Source organism: Taudactylus pleione, unplaced genomic scaffold (genome assembly GCF_031769625.1).
Source record: "Taudactylus pleione unplaced genomic scaffold, aTauple2 ptg001043l, whole genome shotgun sequence".
Taxonomy (NCBI): Eukaryota; Metazoa; Chordata; class Amphibia; order Anura; family Myobatrachidae; genus Taudactylus; species Taudactylus pleione.
In genome coordinates this window covers 323,320-346,431 of record NW_028285444.1, presented here as the reverse complement: position 1 = coordinate 346,431, position 23,112 = coordinate 323,320, and the positions used below count along the sequence as shown (strand labels likewise).

Genomic DNA, 23,112 nt, shown 5'->3' with positions numbered 1-23,112 from the left:
GTTACTGTGTGTGATTGTGTTTGTGTGTGCATGTTACTGTGTGTGATTGCGGCAGTGTGCATATGTTACTGTGTGTGATTGTGTCTGTGTGTGCATATGTTACTGTGTGTGATTGTGTCAGTGTGCATATGTTACTGTGTGTGATTGTGTCAGTGTGTGCATGTTACTGTGTGTGGTTGTGTTAGTGTGTGCATGTTACTGTGTGTGATTGTGTCAGTGTGTGCATGTTACTGTGTGTGATTGTGTCAGTGTGTGCATGTTACTGTGTGTGGTTGTGTCAGTGTGTGCATATGTTACTGTGTGTGATTGTATCAGTGTGTACATGCTACTGTGTGTGATTGTGTCAGTGTGTGCATATGTTACTGTGTGTGATTGTATCAGTGTGTACATGTTACTGTGTGTGATTGTGTCTGTGTGCATATGTTACTGTGTGTGATTGTGTCAGTGTGTGCATGTTACTGTGTGTGATTGTGTCAGTGTGTGCATGTTACTGTGTGTGGTTGTGTCAGTGTGTGCATATGTTACTGTGTGTGATTGTATCAGTGTGTACATGTTACTGTGTGTGATTGTGTCAGTGTGTGCATATGTTACTGTGTGTGATTGTGTCAGTGTGTACATGTTACTGTGTATGATTGTATCAGTGTGTGCATATGTTACTGTGTGTGATTGTATCAGTGTGTACATGTTACTGTGTGTGATTGTATCAGTGTGTACATGTTACTGTGTGTGATTGTGTCTCTGTATGTGAATATGTTACTGTGTGTGATTGTGTCTCTGTATGTGAATATGTTACTGTGTGTGATTGTGTCTGTGTATGTGAATATGTTACTGTGTGTGATTGTGTATCAGTGTGTGCATTTGTTTCTGTGTGTCTATGATTGTACACATCTGTATATTTCAGTGATTCCCAACCTCGGTCCCCAGTGCACACTAACAGTCCTGGTTTTGGTGATATCCAGGCTAAAGCACAGATGGGTTAATCAAAATAACTGAGGTACTAATTAAGTTTCCTTTGCTCAAGTATGGCTATCCTTAAAACCTTGTCTGTTAGTGTGCCTTGAGGACCGTAGTTGGGAACCCCTGCTATATTTGATTTAGATTGTGTGTGTAGGACTGTATGTGTGTGTCTGTTGTGTCTGTATTTATCTTAATTTTTGTATCTGTGAGGGAATAAAGGAAATATAATATTATATAACACAGTAAGGCACCTGCTGGCACTGTGTATATAGAGGATAGTAATTATAATAAGCCTCACAGGTTATTTTCTTCCCTCCTTTTCCCCCTAATTGGTCATTTGTTACCTGTTACCGGGCACGTGACATTATGTAGGTGCCCAGCTGGCGATAGGGTGAGATGTAGGTATATCAGTGTCCCACGTGCCCCTATGTCATTACTGGGAACACCACTTCTGGGGACAGATAGAGGATACAAAAGGGAATGAGCGACACACACAATACAAAGGCTTCCTGCGTGGCCCTAGCGACACACACAATACAAAGGCTTCCTGCGTGGCCCTAGCGACACACACAATACAAAGGCTTCCTGCGTGGCCCTAGCGACACACACAATACAAAGGCTTCCTGCGTGGCCCTAGCGACACACACAATACAAAGGCTTCCTGCGTGGCCCTAGCGACACACACAATACAAAGGCTTCCTGCGTGGCCCTAGCGACACACATAATACAAAGGCTCCCTGCGTGGCCCTAGCGATACACACAATACAAAGGATTCCTGCGTGGCCCTAGCGACACACACAATACAAAGGATTCCTGCGTGGCCCTAGCGACACACATAATACAAAGGCTCCCTGCGTGGCCCTAGCGATACACACAATACAAAGGCTTCCTGCGTGGCCCTAGCGACACACACAATACAAAGGCTTCCTGCGTGGCCCTAGCGACACACACAATACAAAGGCTTCCTGCGTGGCCCTATCGACACACACAATACAAAGGCTTCCTGCGTGGCCCTATCGACACACACAATACAAAGGCTTCCTGCGTGGCCCTATCGACACACACAATACAAAGGCTTCCTGCGTGGCCCTAGCGACACACACAATACAAAGGCTCCCTGCGTGGCCCTAGCGATACACACAATACAAAGGCTTCCTGCGTGGCCCTAGCGACACACACAATACAAAGGCTCCCTGCGTGGCCCTAGCGATACACACAATACAAAGGCTTCCTGCGTGGCCCTAGCGACACACACAATACAAAGGCTTCCTGCGTGGCTCTAGCGACACACACAATACAAAGGCTTCCTGCGTGGCTCTAGCGACACACACAATACAAAGGCTTCCTGCGTGGCCCTAGCGACACACACAATACAAAGGCTTCCTGCGTGGCCCTAGCGACACACACAATACAAAGGCTTCCTGCGTGGCCCTAGCGACACACACAATACAAAGGCTTCCTGCGTGGCCCTAGCGACACACACAATACAAAGGCTTCCTGCGTGGCCCTAGCGACACACACAATACAAAGGCTTCCTGCGTGGCCCTAGCGACACACACAATACAAAGGCTTCCTGCGTGGCCCTAGTTGGTGGGTTTGATGAAAGCAGCGCTGGCGATAGGGTGAGAGAGCGGGCACATAGGAAGCGATAACCGCAGGGATGTATAATAGGGCCCCGACCATCGCCGACAGAACGGCTCATTTACTACAACCTGAGCCACAGCAACCAATCAGCAATGAGCTCCTGTCTGTCTGGTGCCCGTTACACAGTGCAAGCCGGCATCTGACTGGCTGCTCATTCTGCACCTAATTGTAACGTTAGTAAATGGGTCCATGAAAACTGATGTAAATGTCTTATATGTTCCTGATTAATGCCGTCTATACGTCCCGTGTCTGGCGTTTAGGATGAAAAGGCGGAAGGTTTTATCAGCCTACCTGAGTTTCGGATAGATCGCGCCATCGAGTGCCGGAGGAAACAGTGAGTGGAACTGAGCTATATATTGTGTAATTACAGGGAATTACCAGGAGATAATTATTATGATTGAGATGACACTGATTATAGATATACTGTGATATAATGTCACACGGGGAACATGATATTAATATGCTGCCAAGTAAAATATCACTTTAATATGTTACGTGAGATGTGATAAAATCATGTTAAAGAGACGTATATACTGTATGGGGGTGTATCATTAATATATGCTGGATCTATTCCTGTAGTTTGTACACACCTGGTGGATATATTGTCTGTGGCTGATGTGTATCACACTCACCCTGCTTTCCCCCTGCTGGATGGGTATCCTGCTACTTGTAGTTCACAATAGGTGTAGAGTCACTTAGCACTCTGTAAAATATATAACAATACATAATAATGGTGGATTGTGACGAGCTGACACTGAGATCACCACACGGCTATATTTAACTTAAAAACACCATTAGATATTTAATTATCTGTCGCGTATACTGATGAGTGAACTGCTCTTAATTTATTCCATATTGGTAATCAGCCGCTGCTAGAACCCTCCTTTGAAAAACAAGATAATAAGCGATATTTTGTGTATTTTTCTTCGCAGTGCCTTCAAAGCGTGTCATCCCAAAATTAAGAGTTTCTTCTTCGCCACAGACTGTCTAGAGGAAATGAATAGGTAAGAAGTCGTTTGAAGTCGCATACTAATTGATCGCCACTTATTGTAAATGCGGATCTTGGTATTTGAGCTTGTTAAATAACAAGTCGTTAATTAGCAGGAACAGGGCGGTACTTCTATAGATTGGCGCTGTGTTTGTCTCTATCAATAGAGCTAAATTACCATAGGCCGTGCGCAAATACTTAACTGTTTCTGTGTCAGAAATCTTCCCACACTGAGATTTATGTACGAGAAAACTTCAGTCCCAGATCAATATTTCTCAGGTCCCTGTTTAGAGTGACAGACTGGGACTTATTTGCCCCCCCTGTATAAATTAGCATAATGATTGCTGCCAATCAGAAGGCTGTATGCACTGCGTCCCCTCTGCCCTACCCCCCGCTCATTAAGTCACCAGGAACTTATTACAGAAGTCATGCCGCCTGCCTTCTCTCACCCAGATTTTAATATTAAACAATTTATGGAAATAAGGGATTAGATTGATGTTTTATGCAAGTGTCAGCTCTGCAAGTATTATAGACGCACACATTAACCCACTGAAAGTACCGCTTACCGACACCTAGAAAGGGCACTTATAAATATAATGACCCCCTTTGCTGGTGGGAAACTGCGCAGTCTTATCCCTGCATACTAAAAACTGTAATAATAAGTATTTGTATAACCGTTGAGTCTACTGGTTATGACATGATGGTTTGTTGAGTTTGAATGTGCGCAGCCGATAGGTCATGACCCTATTTGCTGTTGAAGAGACTATTTTGGTCACTCGGTTGGATATATGCTATTACAGTAATAAGTGCACACACTGACACAATCACACACAGTAACATATCCACACTGACACAATCACACACAGTAACATATCCACACTGACACAATCACACACAGTAACATATGCACACTGACATAATCACACACAGTAACATATGCACACTGACACCATCACACACAGTAACATATCCACACTGACACAATCACACACAGTAACATATGCACACACTGACACAGTCACAGACAGTAACATATGCACACACTGACACCATCACACACAGTAACATATGCACGCACTGACACAATCACACACAGTAACATATGCACACTGACACCATCACACACAGTAACATATGCACACTGACACCATCACACACAGTAACATATGCACACACTGACACAATCACACACAGTAACATATGCACACACTGACACGATCACACACAGTAACATATGCACACACTGACACAATCACACACAGTAACATATGCACACTGACACAATCACACACAGTAACATATGCACACTGACACAATCACACACAGTAACATATGCACACTGACACAATCACACACAGTAACATATGCACACACTGACACAATCACACACAGTAACATATGCACACACTGACACAATCACACACAGTAACATATGCACACACTGACACCATCACACACAGTAACATATGCACACACTGACACCATCACACACAGTAACATATGCACACACTGACACAATCACACACAGTAACATATACACACACTGACACAATCACACACAGTAACATATACACACACTGACACAATCACACACAGTAACATATACACACACTGACACAATCACACACAGTAACATGTACACACACTGACACAATCACACACAGTAACATATACACACACTGACACAATCACACACAGTAACATATACACACACTGACACAATCACACACAGTAACATATACACACACTGACACAATCACACACAGTAACATATACACACACTGACACAATCACACACAGTAACATATACACACACTGACACAATCACACACAGTAACATATACACACACTGACACAATCACACACAGTAACATATACACACACTGACACAATCACACACAGTAACATATGCACACACTGACACCATCACACACAGTAACATATGCACACACTGACACAATCACACACAGTAACATATGCACACACTGACACAATCACACACAGTAACATATACACACACTGACACAATCACACACAGTAACATATACACACACTGACACAATCACACACAGTAACATATACACACACTGACACAATCACACACAGTAACATATACACACACTAACACAATCACACACAGTAACATGTACACACACTGACACAATCACACACAGTAACATATACACACACTGACACAATCACACACAGTAACATATGCACACTGACAATATCACACACAGTAGCATGAATACACTGACACAATCACACACAGTAACATATGCACACTGACATAATCACACACAGTAACATATGCACACTGACACAATCACACACAGTAACATATACACACACTGACACAATCACACACAGTAACATATACACACACTGACACAATCACACACAGTAACATATACACACACTGACACAATCACACACAGTAACATATACACACACACTGACACAATCACACACAGTATCATATGCACACTGACACAATCACACACAGTAACATATGCACACTGACACAATCACACACAGTAACATATGCACACTGACACAATCACACACAGTAACATATGCACACTGACACAATCACACACAGTAACATATACACACACTGACACAATCACACACAGTAACATATACACACACTGACACAATCACACACAGTAACATATACACACACTGACACAATCACACACAGTAACATATGCACACACTGACACCATCACACACAGTAACATATGCACACACTGACACAATCACACACAGTAACATATACACACACTGACACAATCACACACAGTAACATATACACACACTGACACAATCACACACAGTAACATATACACACACTGACACAATCACACACAGTAACATATGCACACTGACACAATCACACACAGTAACATATACACACACTGACACAATCACACACAGTAACATATGCACACTGACACAATCACACACAGTAACATATGCACACTGACACAATCACACACAGTAACATATGCACACTGACACAATCACACACAGTAACATATGCACACTGACACAATCACACACAGTAACATATACACACACTGACACAATCACACACAGTAACATATACACACACTGACACAATCACACACAGTAACATATACACACACTGACACAATCACACACAGTAACATATGCACACACTGACACGATCACACACAGTAACATATGCACACACAGACACAATCACACACAGTAACATATGCACACTGACACAATCACACACAGTAACATATACACACACTGACACAATCACACACAGTAACATATGCACACTGACACAATCACACACAGTAACATATGCACACTGACACAATCACACACAGTAACATATGCACACTGACACAATCACACACAGTAACATATGCACACACTGACACCATCACACACAGTAACATATGCACACACTGACACAATCACACACAGTAACATATACACACACTGACACAATCACACACAGTAACATATACACACACTGACACAATCACACACAGTAACATATACACACACTGACACAATCACACACAGTAACATATGCACACTGACACAATCACACACAGTAACATATACACACACTGACACAATCACACACAGTAACATATGCACACTGACACAATCACACACAGTAACATATACACACTGACACAATCACACACAGTAACATATGCACACTGACACAATCACACACAGTAACATATGCACACTGACACAATCACACACAGTAACATATACACACACTGACACAATCACACACAGTAACATATACACACACTGACACAATCACACACAGTAACATATACACACACTGACACAATCACACACAGTAACATATGCACACACTGACACGATCACACACAGTAACATATGCACACACAGACACAATCACACACAGTAACATATGCACACTGACACAATCACACACAGTAACATATACACACACTGACACAATCACACACAGTAACATATGCACACTGACACAATCACACACAGTAACATATGCACACTGACACAATCACACACAGTAACATATGCACACTGACACAATCACACACAGTAACATATGCACACTGACACAATCACACACAGTAACATATACACACACTGACACAATCACACACAGTAACATATACACACACTGACACAATCACACACAGTAACATATACACACACTGACACAATCACACACAGTAACATATGCACACACTGACACGATCACACACAGTAACATATGCACACACTGACACAATCACTCACAGTAACATATGCACACACAGACACAATCACACACAGTAACATATACACACACTGACACAATCACACACAGTAACATATGCACACACTGACACAATCACACACAGTAACATATGCACACACTGACACGATCACACACAGTAACATATGCACACACTGACACAATCACACACAGTAACATATGCACACTGACACAATCACACACAGTAACATATGCACACTGACACAATCACACACAGTAACATATGCACACTGACACAATCACACACAGTAACATATGCACACACTGACACAATCACACACAGTAACATATGCACACTGACACAATCACACACAGTAACATATGCACACTGACACAATCACACACAGTAACATATGCACACTGACACCATCACACACAGTAACATATGCACACTGACACCATCACACACAGTAACATATGCACACCCTGACACAATCACTCACAGTAACATATGCACACACAGACACAATCACACACAGTAACATATGCACACACTGACACCATCACACACAGTAATATATACACACTGACACAATCACACACAGTAACATATGCACACACTGACACAGTAACATGTACACACTGACATAATCACACACAGTAACATGTACACACTGACACAATCACACACAGTAACATATGCACACTGACAATATAACACACAGTAGCATGAACACACTGACACAATCACACACAGTAACATATGTACACTGACACAATCACACACAGTAACATATGCACACACTGACACAGTAACATGTACACACTGACATAATCACACACAGTAACATGTACACACTGACACAGTCACACACAGTAACATATGCACACTGACAATATCACACACAGTAGCATGAATACACTGACACAATCACACACAGTAACATATGTACACTGACACAATCACACACAGTAACATATGCACACACTGACACAATCACACACAGTAACATGCACACACTGACACAATCACACACAGTAACATGCACAAACTGACACAATCACACACAGTAACATATGCACACACTGACACAATCACACACAGTAACATATGCACACACTGACACAATCACACACAGTATCATATGCACACTGACACAATCACACACAGTAACATATGCACACTGACACAATCACACACAGTAACATATGCACACTGACATAATCACACACAGTAACATATGCACACTGACACAATCACACACAGTAACATATACACACACTGACACAATCACACACAGTAACATATACACACACTGACACAATCACACACAGTAACATATACACACACTGACACAATCACACACAGTAACATATACACACACACTGACACAATCACACACAGTATCATATGCACACTGACACAATCACACACAGTAACATATGCACACTGACACAATCACACACAGTAACATATGCACACTGACACAATCACACACAGTAACATATGCACACTGACACAATCACACACAGTAACATATACACACACTGACACAATCACACACAGTAACATATACACACACTGACACAATCACACACAGTAACATATACACACACTGACACAATCACACACAGTAACATATGCACACACTGACACCATCACACACAGTAACATATGCACACACTGACACAATCACACACAGTAACATATACACACACTGACACAATCACACACAGTAACATATACACACACTGACACAATCACACACAGTAACATATACACACACTGACACAATCACACACAGTAACATATGCACACTGACACAATCACACACAGTAACATATACACACACTGACACAATCACACACAGTAACATATGCACACTGACACAATCACACACAGTAACATATGCACACTGACACAATCACACACAGTAACATATGCACACTGACACAATCACACACAGTAACATATGCACACTGACACAATCACACACAGTAACATATACACACACTGACACAATCACACACAGTAACATATACACACACTGACACAATCACACACAGTAACATATACACACACTGACACAATCACACACAGTAACATATGCACACACTGACACGATCACACACAGTAACATATGCACACACAGACACAATCACACACAGTAACATATGCACACTGACACAATCACACACAGTAACATATACACACACTGACACAATCACACACAGTAACATATGCACACTGACACAATCACACACAGTAACATATGCACACTGACACAATCACACACAGTAACATATGCACACTGACACAATCACACACAGTAACATATGCACACACTGACACCATCACACACAGTAACATATGCACACACTGACACAATCACACACAGTAACATATACACACACTGACACAATCACACACAGTAACATATACACACACTGACACAATCACACACAGTAACATATACACACACTGACACAATCACACACAGTAACATATGCACACTGACACAATCACACACAGTAACATATACACACACTGACACAATCACACACAGTAACATATGCACACTGACACAATCACACACAGTAACATATACACACTGACACAATCACACACAGTAACATATGCACACTGACACAATCACACACAGTAACATATGCACACTGACACAATCACACACAGTAACATATACACACACTGACACAATCACACACAGTAACATATACACACACTGACACAATCACACACAGTAACATATACACACACTGACACAATCACACACAGTAACATATGCACACACTGACACGATCACACACAGTAACATATGCACACACAGACACAATCACACACAGTAACATATGCACACTGACACAATCACACACAGTAACATATACACACACTGACACAATCACACACAGTAACATATGCACACTGACACAATCACACACAGTAACATATGCACACTGACACAATCACACACAGTAACATATGCACACTGACACAATCACACACAGTAACATATGCACACTGACACAATCACACACAGTAACATATACACACACTGACACAATCACACACAGTAACATATACACACACTGACACAATCACACACAGTAACATATACACACACTGACACAATCACACACAGTAACATATGCACACACTGACACGATCACACACAGTAACATATGCACACACTGACACAATCACTCACAGTAACATATGCACACACAGACACAATCACACACAGTAACATATACACACACTGACACAATCACACACAGTAACATATGCACACACTGACACAATCACACACAGTAACATATGCACACACTGACACGATCACACACAGTAACATATGCACACACTGACACAATCACACACAGTAACATATGCACACTGACACAATCACACACAGTAACATATGCACACTGACACAATCACACACAGTAACATATGCACACTGACACAATCACACACAGTAACATATGCACACACTGACACAATCACACACAGTAACATATGCACACTGACACAATCACACACAGTAACATATGCACACTGACACAATCACACACAGTAACATATGCACACTGACACCATCACACACAGTAACATATGCACACTGACACCATCACACACAGTAACATATGCACACCCTGACACAATCACTCACAGTAACATATGCACACACAGACACAATCACACACAGTAACATATGCACACACTGACACCATCACACACAGTAATATATACACACTGACACAATCACACACAGTAACATATGCACACACTGACACAGTAACATGTACACACTGACATAATCACACACAGTAACATGTACACACTGACACAATCACACACAGTAACATATGCACACTGACAATATAACACACAGTAGCATGAACACACTGACACAATCACACACAGTAACATATGTACACTGACACAATCACACACAGTAACATATGCACACACTGACACAGTAACATGTACACACTGACATAATCACACACAGTAACATGTACACACTGACACAGTCACACACAGTAACATATGCACACTGACAATATCACACACAGTAGCATGAATACACTGACACAATCACACACAGTAACATATGTACACTGACACAATCACACACAGTAACATATGCACACACTGACACAATCACACACAGTAACATGCACACACTGACACAATCACACACAGTAACATGCACAAACTGACACAATCACACACAGTAACATATGCACACACTGACACAATCACACACAGTAACATATGCACACACTGACACAATCACACACAGTAACATATGCACACACTGACACAATCACACACAGTAACATATGCACACACTGACACCATCACACACAGTAACATATGCACACACTGACACCATCACACACAGTAACATATGCACACACTGACACAATCACACACAGTAACATATACACACACTGACACAATCACACACAGTAACATATACACACACTGACACAATCACACACAGTAACATATACACACACTGACACAATCACACACAGTAACATGTACACACACTGACACAATCACACACAGTAACATATACACACACTGACACAATCACACACAGTAACATATACACACACTGACACAATCACACACAGTAACATATACACACACTGACACAATCACACACAGTAACATATACACACACTGACACAATCACACACAGTAACATATGCACACACTGACACCATCACACACAGTAACATATGCACACACTGACACAATCACACACAGTAACATATGCACACACTGACACAATCACACACAGTAACATATACACACACTGACACAATCACACACAGTAACATATACACACACTGACACAATCACACACAGTAACATATACACACACTGACACAATCACACACAGTAACATATACACACACTAACACAATCACACACAGTAACATGTACACACACTGACACAATCACACACAGTAACATATACACACACTGACACAATCACACACAGTAACATATGCACACTGACAATATCACACACAGTAGCATGAATACACTGACACAATCACACACAGTAACATATGCACACTGACATAATCACACACAGTAACATATGCACACTGACACAATCACACACAGTAACATATACACACACTGACACAATCACACACAGTAACATATACACACACTGACACAATCACACACAGTAACATATACACACACTGACACAATCACACACAGTAACATATACACACACTGACACAATCACACACAGTAACATATAGACACACTGACACAATCACACACAGTAACATATACACACACACTGACACAATCACACACAGTATCATATGCACACTGACACAATCACACACAGTAACATATGCACACTGACACAATCACACACAGTAACATATGCACACTGACACAATCACACACAGTAACATATACACACACTGACACAATCACACACAGTAACATATACACACACTGACACAATCACACACAGTAACATATACACACACTGACACAATCACACACAGTAACATATGCACACACTGACACCATCACACACAGTAACATATGCACACACTGACACAATCACACACAGTAACATATACACACACTGACACAATCACACACAGTAACATATACACACACTGACACAATCACACACAGTAACATATACACACACTGACACAATCACACACAGTAACATATGCACACTGACACAATCACACACAGTAACATATACACACACTGACACAATCACACACAGTAACATATGCACACACTGACACAATCACACACAGTAACATATACACACACTGACACAATCACACACAGTAACATATACACACACTGACACAATCACACACAGTAACATATGCACACTGACACAATCACACACAGTAACATATACACACACTGACACAATCACACACAGTAACATATGCACACACTGACACAATCACACACAGTAACATATACACACACTGACACAATCACACACAGTAACATATACACACACTGACACAATCACACACAGTAACATATACACACACTAACACAATCACACACAGTAACATGTACACACACTGACACAATCACACACAGTAACATATACACACACTGACACAATCACACACAGTAACATATGCACACTGACAATATCACACACAGTAGCATGAATACACTGACACAATCACACACAGTAACATATGCACACTGACATAATCACACACAGTAACATATGCACACTGACACAATCACACACAGTAACATATACACACACTGACACAATCACACACAGTAACATATACACACACTGACACAATCACACACAGTAACATATACACACACTGACACAATCACACACAGTAACATATACACACACTGACACAATCACACACAGTAACATATACACACACACTGACACAATCACACACAGTATCATATGCACACTGACACAATCACACACAGTAACATATGCACACTGACACAATCACACACAGTAACATATGCACACTGACACAATCACACACAGTAACATATGCACACTGACACAATCACACACAGTAACATATACACACACTGACACAATCACACACAGTAACATATACACACACTGACACAATCACACACAGTAACATATACACACACTGACACAATCACACACAGTAACATATGCACACACTGACACCATCACACACAGTAACATATGCACACACTGACACAATCACACACAGTAACATATACACACACTGACACAATCACACACAGTAACATATACACACACTGACACAATCACACACAGTAACATATACACACACTGACACAATCACACACAGTAACATATGCACACTGACACAATCACACACAGTAACATATACACACACTGACACAATCACACACAGTAACATATGCACACTGACACAATCACACACAGTAACATATGCACACTGACACAATCACACACAGTAACATATGCACACTGACACAATCACACACAGTAACATATGCACACTGACACAATCACACACAGTAACATATACACACACTGACACAATCACACACAGTAACATATACACACACTGACACAATCACACACAGTAACATATACACACACTGACACAATCACACACAGTAAAATATGCACACACTGACACGATCACACACAGTAACATATGCACACACAGACACAATCACACACAGTAACATATGCACACTGACACAATCACACACAGTAACATATACACACACTGACACAATCACACACAGTAACATATGCACACTGACACAATCACACACAGTAACATATGCACACTGACACAATCACACACAGTAACATATGCACACTGACACAATCACACACAGTAACATATGCACACACTGACACCATCACACACAGTAACATATGCACACACTGACACAATCACACACAGTAACATATACACACACTGACACAATCACACACAGTAACATATACACACACTGACACAATCACACACAGTAACATATACACACACTGACACAATCACACACAGTAACATATGCACACTGACACAATCACACACAGTAACATATACACACACTGACACAATCACACACAGTAACATATGCACACTGACACAATCACACACAGTAACATATACACACTGACACAATCACACACAGTAACATATGCACACTGACACAATCACACACAGTAACATATGCACACTGACACAATCACACACAGTAACATATACACACACTGACACAATCACACACAGTAACATATACACACACTGACACAATCACACACAGTAACATATACACACACTGACACAATCACACACAGTAACATATGCACACACTGACACGATCACACACAGTAACATATGCACACACAGACACAATCACACACAGTAACATATGCACACTGACACAATCACACACAGTAACATATACACACACTGACACAATCACACACAGTAACATATGCACACTGACACAATCACACACAGTAACATATGCACACTGACACAATCACACACAGTAACATATGCACACTGACACAATCACACACAGTAACATATGCACACTGACACAATCACACACAGTAACATATACACACACTGACACAATCACACACAGTAACATATACACACACTGACACAATCACACACAGTAACATATACACACACTGACACAATCACACACAGTAACATATGCACACACTGACACGATCACACACAGTAACATATGCACACACTGACACAATCACTCACAGTAACATATGCACACACTGACACAATCACACACAGTAACATATGCACACACTGACACCATAACACACAGTAACATATGCACACACTGACACAATCACACACAGTAACATATACACACACTGACACAATCACACACAGTAACATATACACACACTGACACAATCACACACAGTAACATATACACACACTGACACAATCACACACAGTAACATGTACACACACTGACACAATCACACACAGTAACATATACACACACTGACACAATCACACACAGTAACATATACACACACTGACACAATCACACACAGTAACATATGCACACACAGACACAATCACACACAGTAACATATACACACACTGACACAATCACACACAGTAACATATGCACACACTGACACAATCACACACAGTAACATATGCACACACTGACACGATCACACACAGTAACATATGCACACACTGACACAATCACACACAGTAACATATGCACACTGACACAATCACACACAGTAACATATGCACACTGACACAATCACACACAGTAACATATGCACACTGACACAATCACACACAGTAACATATGCACACACTGACACAATCACACACAGTAACATATGCACACTGACACAATCACACACAGTAACATATGCACACTGACACAATCACACACAGTAACATATGCACACTGACACCATCACACACAGTAACATATGCACACTGACACCATCACACACAGTAACATATGCACACCCTGACACAATCACTCACAGTAACATATGCACACACAGACACAATCACACACAGTAACATATGCACACACTGACACCATCACACACAGTAATATATACACACTGACACAATCACACACAGTAACATATGCACACACTGACACAGTAACATGTACACACTGACATAATCACACACAGTAACATGTACACACTGACACAATCACACACAGTAACATATGCACACTGACAATATCACACACAGTAGCATGAACACACTGACACAATCACACACAGTAACATATGTACACTGACACAATCACACACAGTAACATATGCACACACTGACACAGTAACATGTACACACTGACATAATCACACACAGTAACATGTACACACTGACACAATCACACACAGTAACATATGCACACTGACAATATCACACACAGTAGCATGAATACACTGACACAATCACACACAGTAACATATGTACACTGACACAATCACACACAGTAACATATGCACACACTGACACAATCACACACAGTAACATGCACACACTGACACAATCACACACAGTAACATGCACACACTGACACAATCACACACAGTAACATATGCACACACTGACACAATCACACACAGTAACATATGCACACACTGACACAATCACACACAGTAACATATGCACACACTGACACAATCACACACAGTAACATATGCACACACTGACACCATCACACACAGTAACATATGCACACACTGACACCATCACACACAGTAACATATGCACACACTGACACAATCACACACAGTAACATATACACACACTGACACAATCACACACAGTAACATATACACACACTGACACAATCACACACAGTAACATATACACACACTGACACAATCACACACAGTAACATGTACACACACTGACACAATCACACACAGTAACATATACACACACTGACACAATCACACACAGTAACATATACACACACTGACACAATCACACACAGTAACATATACACACACTGACACAATCACACACAGTAACATATACACACACTGACACAATCACACACAGTAACATATGCACACACTGACACCATCACACACAGTAACATATGCACACACTGACACAATCACACACAGTAACATATGCACACACTGACACAATCACACACAGTAACATATACACACACTGACACAATCACACACAATAACATATACACACACTGACACAATCACACACAGTAACATATACACACACTGACACAATCACACACAGTAACATATACACACACTAACACAATCACACACAGTAACATGTACACACACTGACACAATCACACACAGTAACATATACACACACTGACACAATCACACACAGTAACATATGCACACTGACAATATCACACACAGTAGCATGAATACACTGACACAATCACACACAGTAACATATGCACACTGACATAATCACACACAGTAACATATGCACACTGACACAATCACACACAGTAACATATACACACACTGACACAATCACACACAGTAACATATACACACACTGACACAATCACACACAGTAACATATACACACACTGACACAATCACACACAGTAACATATACACACAGTGACACAATCACACACAGTAACATATAGACACACTGACACAATCACACACAGTAACATATACACACACACTGACACAATCACACACAGTATCATATGCACACTGACACAATCACACACAGTAACATATGCACACTGACACAATCACACACAGTAACATATGCACACTGACACAATCACACACAGTAACATATACACACACTGACACAATCACACACAGTAACATATACACACACTGACACAATCACACACAGTAACATATACACACACTGACACAATCACACACAGTAACATATGCACACACTGACACCATCACACACAGTAACATATGCACACACTGACACAATCACACACAGTAACATATACACACACTGACACAATCACACACAGTAACATATACACACACTGACACAATCACACACAGTAACATATACACACACTGACACAATCACACACAGTAACATATGCACACTGACACAATCACACACAGTAACATATACACACACTGACACAATCACACACAGTAACATATGCACACTGACACAATCACACACAGTAACATGTGCACACTGACACAATCACACACAGTAACATATGCACACTGACACAATCACACACAGTAACATATGCACACTGACACAATCACACACAGTAACATATACACACACTGACACAATCACACACAGTAACATATACACACACTGACACAATCACACACAGTAACATATACACACACTGACACAATCACACACAGTAACATATGCACACACTGACACCATCACACACAGTAACATATGCACACACTGACACAATCACACACAGTAACATATACACACACTGACACAATCACACACAGTAACATATACACACACTGACACAATCACACACAGTAACATATACACACACTGACACAATCACACACAGTAACATGTACACACACTGACACAATCACACACAGTAACATATACACACACTGACACAATCACACACAGTAACATATACACACACTGACACACACACACAGTAACATATACACACACTGACACAATCACACACAGTAACATATACACACACTGACACAATCACACACAGTAACATGCACACACTGACACAATCACACACAGTAACATATACACACACTGACACAATCACACACAGTAACATATACACACACTGACACAATCACACACAGTAACATATACACACACTGACACAATCACACACAGTAACATATACACACACTGACACAATCACACACAGTAACATATACACACACTGACACAATCACACACAGTAACATATGCACACTGACACAATCACACACAGTAACATATACACACACTGACACAATCACACACAGTAACATATACACACACTGACACAATCACACACAGTAACATATACACACACTGACACAATCACACACAGTAGCATGAATACACTGACACAATCACAGAGAGTAACATATGCACACACTGACACAATCACACACAGTAACATATGCACACTGACACAATCACACACAGTAACATATACACACACTGACACAATCACACACAGTAACATATACACACACTGACACAATCACACACAGTAACATATACACACACTGACACAATCACACACAGTAACATATACACACACTGACACAATCACACACAGTAACATATACACACACACTGACACAATCACACACAGTATCATATGCACACTGACACAATCACACACAGTAACATATGCACACTGACACAATCACACACAGTAACATATGCACACTGACACAATCACACACAGTAACATATGCACACTGACACAATCACACACAGTAACATATACACACACTGACACAATCACACACAGTAACATATACACACACTGACACAATCACACACAGTAACATATACACACACTGACACAATCACACACAGTAACATATGCACACACTGACACCATAACACACAGTAACATATGCACACACTGACACAATCACACACAGTAACATATACACACACTGACACAATCACACACAGTAACATATACACACACTGACACAATCACACACAGTAACATATACACACACTGACACAATCACACACAGTAACATGTACACACACTGACACAATCACACACAGTAACATATACACACACTGACACAATCACACACAGTAACATATACACACACTGACACAATCACACACAGTAACATATACACACACTGACACAATCACACACAGTAACATATACACACACTGACACAATCACACACAGTAACATATACACACACTGACACAATCACACACAGTAACATATACACACACTGACACCATCACACACAGTAACATATGCACACACTGACACAATCACACACAGTAACATATACACACACTGACACAATCACACACAGTAACATATACACACACTGACACAATCACACACAGTAACATATGCACACACTGACACAATCACACACAGTAACATATACACACACTGACACAATCACACACAGTAACATATGCTGTTACTATATGTTTCATTTTCATCTCTGTAAATTAAGTCACCATTATTTATGGGTGAACTGAACATGATGTCTCCAATTTATATAATGATCAAGAATTGTCACCCTCTTCCTCCAATCTCCTGCTTATATGTATATGTATATGTATATATATATATATATATATATATATATATATATATATATAATATATATATATTTATTACAGATGAGCGGTTTGGTTTTGCTGAAAATGGAACTTACCCAAACTCTGGGGTTCCGAAAAGAACAGAGTCCTGGCTTGGGTCTAGCCACAAGTCGGATCTTTTAGATTTTGATTGCATTTATGTCCCTTCCACTTGATTTTAACCAAAATTGGTTAAAATTGACTAGAAATTAATATTATTGATGTTAGTAATGCTATAGGAACAAAACAAGGTCCACGGTACATTATTTTAGCTGTTTCTGCACAACTGTAATATATACTGTACGTGATCTATCTATCTCATATCTATCTATCTTCTATGTATCTATCTATCTATATGTCTCCTATCTATCTATCTATCTATCTATCTATCTATCTATCTATCTATCTATCTATCTATCTCATATCTATCTATCTTCTATGTATCTATCTTTTCTATCTATCTCATATCTATCTTCTATGTATCTATCTATATGTCTCCTATCTATCTATCTCATATCTATCTATCTGTCTTCTATGTATCTATTTATCTCATCTATCAATTTATCTATCTGTCTCATATCTATCCATCTATCTATCTGTCTCATATCTATCTAACTCTCTCTCTCATATCTATCTATCTATCTATCTATCTATCTATCTATCTATCGATCTATCTATCTCATATCTATTGATCTCTGCCATATCTATCTATCTATCTATCTATCTCATATCTATTGATCTCTCCCCTGTCTCTATCTATCTATCTGTCTATCCCTATGAGGCGCTCAACTACTGTCTTGGAACCAGATATGACTCTACATATTAACCAAATATGGTACTTTACTTTAAACTCAGCAGCAGTTAAGGCTCTGTATATTATGCTTAGCACATAAGGCTCTGTATAATAACCAGATAAGGCTCTGTATATTATGCTTAGCACATAAGGCTCTGTATAATAACCAGATAAGGCTCTGTATATTATGCTTAGCACATAAGGCTCTGTATAATAACCAGATAAGGCTCTGTATATTAAACTTGGCAGAATATGGATCTGTATATTTACCAGAAAAGGCACTGTATATTATACTTGGCACATACATCACTCTGTATATTATACTTGCCACATACATGGCTCTGTATATTATACATGGCACATACATCACTCTGTATATTATACTTGGCACATACATGGCTGTGTATATTATACGTGGCACATACATGGCTCTGTATATTATACTTGGCACAGACATGTCTCTGTATATTATACTTGGCACATACATGGCTGTGTATATTATACGTGGCACATACATGGCTGTGTATATTATACGTGGCACATACATGGCTGTGTATATTATACTAGCCACAACATGAATCTGTATATTCAACAGATAAGATTCTGTGTATTATACTTGGCACATACATGGCTCTGTATATTATACTTGGCACAGACATGGCTCTGTATATTATACTTGGCACATACATCACTCTGTATATTATACTTGGCACATACATGGCTGTGTATATTATACGTGGCACATACATGGCTCTGTATATTATACTTGGCACATACATGGCTCTGTATATTATACATGGCACATACATCACTCTGTATATTATACTTGGCACATACATGGCTGTGTATATTATACGTGGCACATACATGGCTCTGTATATTATACTTGGCACAGACATGGCTCTGTATATTATACTTGGCACATACATGGCTCTGTATATTATACTTGGCACAGACATGGCTCTGTATATTATACTTGGCACAGACATGGCTCTGTATATTATACTTGGCACAGACATGTCTCTGTATATTATACTAGCCACAACATGAATCTGTATATTCACCAGATAAGTCTGTATATTATACTTGGCACATACATGTCTCTGTATATTATACTTGGCACATACATGT

General features: G+C 40.2%; 1 protein-coding gene across 1 annotated transcript in view; it reads left to right on the top strand.

Moving 5' to 3' along the window:
* Window positions 1-23,112, top strand: part of LOC148453994 (connector enhancer of kinase suppressor of ras 2-like) — a 970,642-nt gene that overhangs the window by 788,093 nt on the left and 159,437 nt on the right. Inside the window, exons 18-19 of the mRNA XM_088461402.1 lie at window positions 2,862-2,935; window positions 3,534-3,605. Coding sequence (XP_088317528.1) covers window positions 2,862-2,935; window positions 3,534-3,605 — 146 coding nt within the window. The remainder of the gene's footprint in view (window positions 1-2,861; window positions 2,936-3,533; window positions 3,606-23,112) is intronic.